This window comes from Erpetoichthys calabaricus, chromosome 12 (assembly GCF_900747795.2).
Source record: "Erpetoichthys calabaricus chromosome 12, fErpCal1.3, whole genome shotgun sequence".
Classification (NCBI taxonomy): domain Eukaryota; kingdom Metazoa; phylum Chordata; class Cladistia; order Polypteriformes; family Polypteridae; genus Erpetoichthys; species Erpetoichthys calabaricus.
In genome coordinates this window covers 19,228,838-19,240,829 of record NC_041405.2, presented here as the reverse complement: position 1 = coordinate 19,240,829, position 11,992 = coordinate 19,228,838, and the positions used below count along the sequence as shown (strand labels likewise).

The following is an 11,992-nucleotide window of genomic DNA, read 5'->3' as shown; positions in this document are numbered from 1 at the left end:
ATGGTAGAGTGGCCAGACGGAAGCCACTCCTTAGTAAAAGACACATGGCAGCCCGACTGGAGTTTGCCAAAAGGCACCTGAAGGACTCTCAGACCATGAGAAAGAAAATTCTCTGGTCTGATGAGACAAAGATTGAACTCTTTGGTGTGAATGCCAGGCATCACGTTTGGAGGAAACCAGGCACCGCTCATCACCAGGCCAATACCATCCCTACAGTGAAGCATGCTGGTGGCAGCTGTGGGGATGTTTTTCAGCGGCAGGGACTGGGAGACTAGTCAGGATAAAGGGAAAGATAACTGCAGCAATGTACAGAGACATCCTGGATGAAAACCTGCTCCAGAGCGCTCTTGACCTCAGACTGGGGCGACGGTTCATCTTTCAGCAGGACAATGACCCTAAGCACACAGCCAGGATATCAAAGGAGTGGCTTCAGGACAACTCTGTGAATGTCCTTGAGTGGCCCAGCCAGAGCCCAGACTTGATTCTGATTGAACATCTCTGGAGAGATCTTAAAATGGCTGTGCACCGACGCTTCCCATCCAACCTGATGGAGCTTGAGAGGTGCTGCAAAGAGGAATGGGCGAAACTGGTCAAGGATAGGTGTGCCAAGCTTGTGGCATCATATTCAAAAAGACTTGAAGCTGTAATTGCTGCCAAAGGTGCATCGACAAAGTATTGAGCAAATGCTGTGAATACTTATGGACATGGGATTTCTCAGTTTTTTTATTTTTAATAAATTTGTAAAAACCTCAAGTAAACTTTTTTCACGTTGTCATTATGGGGTGTTGTGTGTAGAATTCTGAGGAAAAAAATGAATTTAATCCATTTTCGAATAAGGAGGTAACATAACAAAATGTGGAAAAAGTGATGCGCTGCATACACTAGTAAGTACTTTGGCTGTAGTTTTTAAACATTTAATGGTATCTTAATAAAAAAGGTATCATTTTGTGTCAAAAACATGAACATTTCTGGGTGACCCCAAACATTTGGCAGGTAATGTATATAAAACAGAATATACAAGAATATATTTCAGTGTGTATGATGTGTTGAATGAGTGGTTGCTCATAGAATCCCGAATGAGGCACATTACCTGCATTGTGAGGGAGCGTCAGTTACGGCACTACGGCCATGTGGCGTGTTTCCCCCAAGGGTGATCCAGCTCATAAGATTCTCAATGTTGGGGACCCGAGTGGCTGGACCAGGCCAAGGGGTCGCCCATGTAACACCTGGCTGTGGCAGATACAGGGTCATTTCTGGAGGGTGGGACTGGACCACGTGTCTGCCTGGGGGGGATTGCTGGGATTGGCTCCAGCTGCCCCGCGACCCTGCCCTGCGTGTGTTTAGAAGACTGATAGATGGATTATCATATTTCCTTGCAAAAGTAATCAGATACTAAAAAGTTTTTAATCATTACTGACTTACAAATGATTCTTAATCAAGCCTCTATTTACATACTGCAAATTCATGTGGCAGAAGGAAAGATATTTGTCAGTAAATGGAAACTTCAAAAAACACACAAGATGTTGATACCCCATGTTGAAATCTGTGAGAGCTACTTTTTAACCGCAGTAGCAGGCTGAAGTAGTTTGAGGTACACAGTTGTCAGTTTTGCACAAGGATCAGTAGTAACTTTTTGCCCCTTCCTCACATTCCAGTTTATTCGTATTTCTACCACAGAACATACAGATCAACACTCTCAAAATTATGCTGATGATTTTCTGTGGGGTAGATGTTTAACTTGACCTGCTCCCTTGAGACACTCCTGTTGTCATGCTTCCGAGATCAGTATCATGCTCCTAATGTTCGTTTTGTATTAATTAAAACAAAACACTCCTTTGCAATATTTTCCAGTACACTATCTTAACAGTTTTATTTCAATCCTAAAATGTTGCCTTGATCCACTGATAAGCACTGCCATGATAAAATTATGCCCACCACCACACTTCATTGCGGGAATTGGGTTTCTGGGTCTTCATTTTTTGCAACACTCCTTCCAATTTACTGTGCAGCAAGGATTATTTTTTTTTAAATAAACTGTAGTTTATTATAGAAGAGAGATAAAAGACAAAAAAAAACTTCAACAGTACATAGGGAATGGCCAATGACTGTAAATTTAAAACTACTTGGGTACGCAGAACAGAATTTTGACAAAGATCTCCGACTACATATAACTAATTTTCTATTTAAAATTATCCCCTTAAGCAAGGTAGCAGAGGTGCAGTGATAAACTTATATCAGAAAAACAAAAATGCTACAGATTAACGGAACTGATGTTTATTATGTAATGCCTATAAATTTTACAAGTAAAACAAATAAATACACAACCATGTGCAAGTTTTATTTTAGGGTGGAATGATGATGGCTCCCAGCTCCAGAGTCCTGAATTTACATCACAGCCCAGGCAATGGCTATGTGGAGTTTGTGGGTTCCACGTGTGGCTGAATGAGACTTGATAGGCACAATGGTTCTTCTCCAACCTTTCAAAGACAAGCATTAACAGCTGTCTTTGGTGTTCTTCCAGATGGGCTTAAAGTGGAGAAGGAGAAACAAACTGTGATTGCCATTACTACACTATTGGCACGTAGACTTATCTTGCTAAACTGGAAGAACCCTAACTCACTTCTGTTAAGTCAGTGGGTAACTGATGTCATATACAATTTGAAACTGGAAATAATCAAATTCTCACTTAGATGATCTGTGCAGAATGTTTTCAAAACCTGGCAGGATCTGATTAATAACATTTTAGAATAAGCTCTTAAAGCACCGAGGAAGCAGATTCTCTCCCCATTTCTTTTTCTTCTTCATTTATCGTTATTCATCTATTTACTTATTTTTATGAGCTTTAAGTTTTACTCTGCTGGCCACGCTCTCTTTCTCAGGGGTGGTGGTTGATGTGTTTTCAATCCTATTTTTGTAAAAATGGATCTATTTGTATGGAATGTTGAATGATTACAATAAAATCAATAAAATTATCTGGGGTGTGCGAAACAGTGACAGTATGCAATGGAGAAACACTGCACCTAAAAGAGGTTGGAAAATAGTTGGGTTAACGGAATAACTAATTTTTAATATTTTAATGTAATTTTAATAATTACAACTAAACATGTGGCACATTTTTGGTTACTTCATAACTTACTTAAAGAAAGTACTGTACATTTATGAACATTTTACGGCCTGTTTTAGGGTGTAAAAGTATTGAGGAAACATGTAACATTCAAGAGCCCCAAGTTGCTGTTGTACTCTGCATCTTTAGAGACAATGCTTTATAAATTGTTCCATTTCTATTATAGCTGTATACCATGTGTTACTATTACATACATTGTGCAAATCAAGAAACTGAAAAGGTTACAGCAACCTATAATTTCATGATTAATGTGTCATGATTTCAGGCTCGGCGGCATGGTGGTGCAGTGGTAACGCTGCTGCCTGTGTGGAGTTTGCATGTTCTCCCCGTGTCTGCGTGAGTTTCCTCCGGGTGCTCCGATTTCCTCCCACAGTCCAAAGACATGCAGGTTAGGTGCATTGGCGATCCTAAATTGTCCTTAGTGTGTGCGTGTGCCCTGCGGTGGGCTGGCACCCTGCCCGGGGTTCGTTTCCTGCCCTGAGCAGGATTGGCTCCAGCAGACCCCCGTGACCCTGTAGTTCGGATATAGCGGGTTGGATAATGAATGGATGGATGGATTTCAGGCTCATAGCTTGGCATGGCTGGGGAATGCAGGATACTGAAAGTAAAAAACAAAAAAGTGCTCTGCCTGCCAGAGGGAAAAAAAAGTGAAGAAAAACAAAAAAAACAATAAACCTTAACAAAAACAACTAAACAGGGTACTCAATTCCAGTTGTGGAGGTCTGCGCTGGGTGCAGGTTTTTTCATTCCAACCAGTTTTGTAGTTAAAAGCCAAGCAAAGCAGATAGAGAATTTACTTAATACAGCTTGTTAGTGCTTTTATTCTTCCAAAACCATTCTTCACCACATTGAAGATTTTTCATTTTCTGAGAACATTATCAGTATGTTTTGTGGTGTGGGATTGTACATAGTAGTCCTTCCCTTCTCTCTCATTTATTTCAAAACACTGTATAACACAGGTGCTTGCATAATGCATAAACACAGGTTGAAATGGAGCCACAGGGTTGGCCTTTGTCATTTCACCTCACCTTAGCTTAGCTTAAGAAAACAAGCAGCAATTAAAATCTTAATGCAGTTGTTTGGAACTAAAATAGACTATTAAGGGTTCTGAACTGTAACAAAAAAAGTTAACTAAAGCTAGTGACCCCTTTCCAAGTTACATAGAACTCTTTGTTACAATTCAATCAGTTTATAAAATAGATTCTTGGTAAAGAAGATGAGGAGCAACATTGTGTATTTTATGCTTCACAGACCTGTATGTATGATAAGGTTAACAGCAAAAAAAAAAAAAAATACATTATTGTACATTGCTTTGTTTCATTTGTTCTTCTTGGCTGTCTTTATGAGTTTCTTACAGTTTCATCCTTTAGTGACACCTTCTGTTCAAAATAAGAAATGTGTGTAAACACAGTTACATGACCATACAGACAAAGCAAAGCAAATTATGGTGAACATTTAATTTTATGCATTCTGTTCTATCAATTAAAGCTGCTCTATAGAGTGTCCTGTTAAAGAGCGGATATCAGCATGGAATACTAATCAATACATTTAAGGACATCACAGTGCTTTAGTGCTGCTGTCCTACAGTTCCAGAGTCCTGGGTTCAAATCTTACTATATGCACGCTTCACAAAATATTACCCATTCCATGTTCCCTTGTGTCCAGATGAGTTTCCTTTCATGATACAAACACATTGCGGCTCAGCTGATCAGTGCTTCTAAACTGAGATTATAGAAGCACCCATGGTTATGCGAATAAGCACATTTAGGACTGGTTCCTGCCTTGTCCCCTTGTGTATTGCTAAGAAAGGTTCTGGTTCCCTACAACCCTGTACCTGAACAAGTGTTTTAATGGGGACTGGGAGTCATAGGTCTTTCAAGGATCAATCTAAAACTTCAGTGTGTTCAAAGACTCAATTTATTAACATTGTGCTTTGGCAAAAAATATTTACATATTCAGTATATTCTCTTATGCTCTACAATATTCATACCAAGTTATTATTTCACTTCAATAGTCTGACATTTTTCCCTTAATGTAACTTCCTGTGGGTTTTCAAATTACTTAACTGACTGAAGGTCTTTCCGCACAGAGTACAACTGTATGGCTTCCCTCCCAAATGGATCCTCTGGTGTTTTCTTAACGCTCCAGACTCACGGAATGTCATGCCACAGTCATTGCAACAGAAAGGTTTTGCTTGTGTGTGAATTCGGTTTTGATTTAACTTTCCAGCTTCACTAGAACTCGCCCCATATTCGTTGTATATGGATGGTTTCTCTCCAGCGTGAAGTTTCTGGTGGTTTAGTAAACTGCTTATAAATATGAATGTCTCTCCACATTCTTTACAACTGAAAACCTTATCTTCAGCATGACCAAGGTGGTGCGTTTTAAGAGTTCCTGAGTATTTCAAGGCCTTCCCACATGCTGGTTTCTCTCCAGTACGAATCTTTTGGTGCATTGTTAAATTACTTGACTGATTCAAACTCTTTCTAGACTCTATACTAGGGCATGGGCTGTTTTTTGTGTTTATTAAGGCTTCTTCACAGTCAGTAATTTTGCCTTGGGAACCAGCATTCTTTATCACACTAGGGAAAACTGGATCCATCTGTGAGCAAAGTGCTTGAGAGGTACTGACTTTTTCTTCCAGCTGCTCTTTCTTAGCACATTGATTATGAGGATGGCACTCTTCTTGTCTGAATTTATCACCTGCAGAAATTTCAACCTTACAAAGCTCTTCTCTTGTCAGAGCATAATTTGAATTATTATGCTCTTGTTTAGCATGGACATTGCTCTCATCCTTGTTCTCCATTTTTGTTAGGCCAAATTCTTGCTTCAAGTCATCTTGTATGCAGCTGTCCATGTAAGCCTGGCTATGCTTAACTTTACCTAGAAAGTGTTTCTCTTTAGCAATGTTTCCCCCACCTTCACAGAAAATACTATCTTGGTTTTCCATTTTGACATTCCTCTCTTCCGTAATGAACTTCTAAATCTTCACTTGGAGAAGAATCTGTATAAAAATTAAGAAGTAGGTATATGTAACAAATTAAATGTGCGTACAGCAGGCTTCAAATAAATGCTTAAAAATACACACATTATAAGGAAATACATTGGAATGGGATAATTTTTTCACAATTAATGGTGTGGTCTGAGTGCCATTTACTGCTTGATAAATTAGAACAGTTGTTTTGAATGGAGAAAAAATATTTGGGGCACAGTGGGGAAAAAAAGACTTACCACCTGTTTTGTTTGAATTATAGAAGCAGGACGTATTTTTCAACTTTTTATTTATGTGAATATCTTATTGTTTAAATCTGTTTATGCATGTTATTAACTTTGCTGTACAATTTGAAAGAGTCAACAGCACTACAAGGGGGGAAAAAATTGTTACATTTGCACATGAAGGTGGCCAAGAAATCAAGACACAATCATTTTTAAATGTACGTATTTTTCAAATCTGCTTCTTCTAACAGAGAGATGGAAGCAGCAGCACTAGACAAATGTCAGTGCAAACCCCTGAAGCAGAACAAGTCTACCTCAGGCAATAGTTTACATAAATGGTTTTAAACTTCAGTCTTGAAAAGCCACAGTGGCTGCAGATTTTAATTCCAGTCAGTTTCTTAACTGGAAGGAACTTACTTCTGTTACATATGTTTGGGCTTAATTTTAGTTTTTAGGTCACTTGATTGTTAAGATATACAACCATTAACTGCTTTTTTAGGTCATAAACAGCTACATTAAAAAGAAAACAAAGTAAAAAAGCATGAGTGCTTTCCTCGTATGGTAACCAATTTGTTAAATCATCCAGAAAGAAGTAAGAGAAAAATAAAAGACCAAGACACACCAATTTGCTTTGGTCCAGAAAAAAAATCTGAACAACATTAGAAATCACCTTGACCACAAAAAACAGAATCAGAGGTTATGCAGTTATCAGTTATGCACTCTGGGGACCCCTTGTTTACAAATGTTTGGTAAAACGAGTAGATGCAAGTTAGGTGCCTTGTCCAGATTCACAAACAGAGACACTGGTAAAGACCAAACATATCAGCTCATGTTTTATAGTACAATACAGTACTCTATTCACTAATTCAATCAGTAAGCAAGGCAACAAATCAAAATCTACTAAGAGCAATCCAGAATTATTTCAAAGTGGAAACTGTTCTGTTATGTGTTAAAAATGGAAGAAACAGCTTTGTACAGCGAGTAAAATGGTTTCTTTGCACCAAAGAAACTGTGAAATTAGTTGTTAATTAGATATTTGCAACATATTAAATAGGGCAATAGGAAATACATAAAAGAACAATGAAGGGTAGTCAAGTTGGGACACATTTTATTAGATTTTCAAACATGATTTATGATTTTTTTTTTCTGAATAACATAAGAATAGAAAAAAATGCTTATGTAATTTAACTATTTGCAAACTATGTAAACTCTCTTAAATACAACCAACACTTGCCTTTTCCAATGTTCAGTGATGTCATATCAGGAAACATATAAAGTTGGCTCTATAAACCTTAACATATAGGAACACTACAGTCTTTTTTATTTTATTTATTTAAATATACACGGTAAGGCTCTTGGAAATGTATAAAATTTGCTTTTGTAGCAAGAAAGTACATGTGCTTATATGCCATTTTATATATTATGTAACTTAGTAAAATGCCTAATGAATATTTATATTTAAATATGCTAGAAATGTACTACAATATTGTCTTTCTTAACAGTGGGGAAATAAAGAGGGAAAAAGTTAATTAAACACACTTAAATCAATTTAAGGTATGCTAGAGGAGACAAATGTGTAGGGCTGCACGGAACGACTATTTTTTTTTTTTAATGATAATTCCAGGAGTGGCCAACTCTGACACCTGGATTAGTCTATCAATATTTTTTTCTACTCGTCAACTAATCTAATCAATAACTTGTAGCATCTACAGAGGCATCCGTTAATTTAAATGTAATGCTGATGGGATTAACTGCACATTATGGGATATTATATATACTCAGGATACGCAGGTCTGGAAAAATGGATGGTATTTAACAATTAAAAAAAAAAAAAAAAAAGTGTCAAAATACACTGCATCTTTAAAGAATCACAAATTTATTCAAATAAAGTAATGCTGACTTTAACAAAGAAACTTTAACTAGTCAAGTAGTTGGAGTCCAGGGTGAAGGGTCTGTGCCGAGTATATACAATCTCATCCTTCTTCCCAAGTTTATGATCAAAATTTATTGTACATGGTATGCATAATGAAAATAGCAAACAATGATATGTCATTGAGTAAAGCAAAGCAAGTGTGAAAAGAGATCAAGTATTGCTTATTCTACAAAAATATTCCAAAATAGCCGGGAAACGTTTGTTGGTACCTCTAAAAATGATCATAAATAATTGGATTAGAGTGATTTTTCAAACTAGCTGGTTTCTTGAATTTGTATCACGTGTCTCCAATTGTGCAATTAGTCATTCAGTACTCAGACTGTAGAGAAAAGCCAAGCAAAATGACACCTTTTATTGGCCAACTAAAAAGATTACAATATGCAAGCTTTCAAGGCAACTCAGGCCCCTTCTTCAGGAAAGGCCTGAGTTGCTTTGAAAGCTTGCATATTGTAATCTTTTTTTAGTTAGCCAATAAAAGGTCATTTTGCTTGGCTTTTCTCTACAGTCATAATGGCTAACACGGTACAACACCCTAGTACTCAGACTGCTAACTGGCATCATCACGTGTCCCACACTGAACATGGACCAGAGAAAGCAATGAAGAGATTTGCCTGAGGAGATAGAAATAAAATCATGGACAAGCATATTGAAGGTAAAGGCTAGAAGACCATCTCCAAGTAGCTTGATGTTCCTGTGACAGCAATTTAAGGTCCATGGGACTATAGCCAACCTACAAGGACGCAGCCACAAGAGGAAAATCAACCCCAGAATGGGTGGAGGGACAGTGAGAATGGCCTACAAAAAGCCAAGGATAACTTCCAAAAAGATACAAACAGATCTCGCAGATCAAGGTCCATCACTGTCTGATCATACTGTCACTGTTTGAGTGACAGTGGGCTTAATGGAAGACAGCCCAGGAGCACTCTACTGTTGAAAGAAAAGCATAAAAAAGCCAGTCTGAAATTTGGTAAAATGCATTTTGACAAGCCACAAATGTTTCTGGGAGAATGTCCTTTGGACAGGCGAGACAATACTGGAGTTTTTGGGCAAGTCACATCAGATCTATTTCCACAGAAGAAGAAAAAATGAAGCTTTTAAAAGAAAGAATAATATACCTACTATGAAACATGGAGGAGGCTCAGTGATGTTTTGGGGCTGCTTTGCTGAATCTGGCAAAGGGTGCATTGAGTCTGTGCAAGGAACAATGAAATCTCAAGACAATCAAGACGTTCTGGAGTGAAACATACTGCCCGTTGTTAGAAAACTTTGTCTTGGTAGCAGGTCATGTATCCTTCAAAAGGGTAATGAGCCAAAACAAGAGTGGCTAAGAACGGAACACTGGAATATTCTGAAGTGGCCTTCTATGAGCCCTGATTTGAATCCTATTGAACATCTATGGAAATTGAAATATGCAATCTGGAGAAGACCCCTTCAAACCAGACACAGCTGGAGCAGTCTGCTCAGGAAGAATGGGTCAAACTACATGTGGACATGTGGACAATTCGCATTGAGAGTTCCTGGAATTGCTCATTTGCAGTGATTGTCTCTAAAGGTAGTGCAAGAAAATATTAGATTAAGGGCCCCATCATTTTTGTCCATGTCATTTACATTAGTGTTACTATTTGAAATATTCTGTTGAATCAAAACTTTAAAGGTCTGATTTTTTGCTAAATATGAAATAAACAATGAAGGGTGCCAATTACGTTTGTCAGTTTCAAATTATTTCAGAAACAATTGTGGGTTCTTTTTTTCCGTGGTGGGATAGCAACAAATCTGTCAATGTCTGTAAATAGATTGGAAGCATCTTTACTGTGGCTTGGAGAAGGATGGAAAAGATGAGATGGATGGATAAATTAATGAAAAGGTGCCCAAAAGGACTGGCGAAAAAAAAGAACATGCCGGAAACAGTGAGAAGACGGCAATAAAACTGGATGTGAGGTGTGCGGAATGGAGATGAATTGTTAAAAATAGTGGCGGAGGGTACACCGAAGGGAAAAAAAATCAAGAGGAATGCTAAGGCAGAACACAATATTAAACTGAAAAATGGTAAATCATACACGGAATAAAGGAAGATCAGATCATAAAATGTAGGAACTGGCGATCGAAAGACCTGCCTCACTGCAGATAACTAAAGAAGAAAGCACAATTGAATTTTTACCTCGCATCATTAAAAGCTGCTCGTATGGAGTTCAGTGTAAAAGTTTAAGTGAGAAATTTGTGGAAATGTACGCGTTTCGGTCAAAGCTGTCATTTAGTGTATACCCCACATATTAGAAAATACAAATACATGGTACGTACTGCTATAGTGCACTCCTTATACGCGTTAAAACAGTAATGTTATTTGCCTAACATTCCATACTTGAATCGCATTTTTGGGCAACAGCATAAAACAGTATCGAAAAGTTATGCCCTCCCGGAAGAGGCAGACGTTCCACGGGAAACCGACAGCTGCGTCATAAAACGAAAACTTGCTACAAATTATTTTCAAAAATCAATAAATAAATAAAGTAATACTGCATATAATGACCCCTCCTCGAACCGCCACCTAAGAACTCTTCTAAGAGCCCTCCGTTATCAGCAGGCCCGGTGAATTACACTTTCAAGTTTGATTTGCAAAGCGCTACAACAACACCATCTTATACCGTGTAAAAAGTCGAAATCGAAACAAATAACACCAACATAAAATACATTCATTGTCCGATTAATAATACAAGAGTGTGCTTTTACCGGTAACTGAAGTAAAATCAAACACCTTCATGCAGGAACAGTAACACCGCTGTACGCACACAACTACAGCTTGTTGATTACTACGAGCTCCGTCACCAAGACTTCCGGTCTCCGGTGTATCAAAAAAAAAGTTCCTATAAATTAAATCAAAGCTCTGAAACTCTGTTCCGGGTGGGTCGTCTTGGCTGTAGCCTGACTCTTTCTCAATTAGTGTTCTATTGCTGCAGATAATGGAACAGATTTTATTGCCTCAGTTGTAACTGACTCGCTCTTTTTAGATCTAATCAATGTTATTGATAAGGTCTATAATGAATTATGGAAGTAAGGCACATGGTTCAGCTTCTTCTAATTATTTTTTGGTATATTGGGGGAAATTCAGTATACTGTAGTGTGTTTATACTGTGTTTAGGGGCCTTTCATTCTTTTCCAACAAATACTTTATTATTGGAAATGGAACTACCACTTTGTTTGAGAAGAAACTTATTGGATCTAAACTGTTGACTGTATTTATTTATAGCAAAATCTAGTTCATCCAACAGAAGAAATATTAGAAGATTGTCAGAATTATTAGGGAAGAGCAGTATTGGTGTATAAAACATGAAATATATAGGAAAAGAGTTTTAAGGCTTTTCGAATCTCTGTTTAATAATGACCACATTGCAATGGATAAGATTTCTATTTGGCAAATGGTAAAACCAATTATTGATTATACAATGGGAAAAGATGTAAGCAAAGTGAGGTCATATTCATGGCAGACTTAGTATTAAATAATTATTTAGAAAATAAATATAACCATTTTATGCACATTTATACTGATGGTTTGAAAAAAAAACTTTAAGTAAAAGAGTAGCCTCTGTATTTTATGTTAAAAATATGAACATCGAAAGAGCCATTAGATTATCAGATGAATTACTAATTTTTTGTAGAAATGATTGCTATTATTATTGTCTTAGAGTGGCTAAATGAGGTTACACCTAACAGAGCAGTTGTTT

At 37.4% G+C, this 11,992-nt stretch overlaps 1 protein-coding gene across 1 annotated transcript; it reads right to left on the bottom strand.

Moving 5' to 3' along the window:
• Nucleotides 1–5,023: 5,023 nt before the first annotated feature.
• LOC114644569 (zinc finger protein 879-like) lies at nucleotides 5,024–11,132 on the bottom strand. The gene is made up of 2 exons (XM_028792634.2): nucleotides 11,001–11,132; nucleotides 5,024–6,128 (listed from the first exon to the last, which is right to left on the bottom strand). The coding sequence occupies exon 2, from the start codon at nucleotides 6,072–6,074 to the stop codon at nucleotides 5,154–5,156; it is 921 nt and encodes a 306-aa protein (XP_028648467.1). The 5' UTR covers nucleotides 6,075–6,128; nucleotides 11,001–11,132; the 3' UTR covers nucleotides 5,024–5,153.
• Between the last annotated feature and the right edge of the window lie 860 nt (nucleotides 11,133–11,992).

Bases quoted from the DNA above. Each gene is read 5' to 3' on its own strand.
- LOC114644569 (XM_028792634.2), bottom strand. From the start codon at position 6,074: ATGGAAAACCAAGATAGTATTTTCTGTGAAGGTGGGGGAAACATTGCT.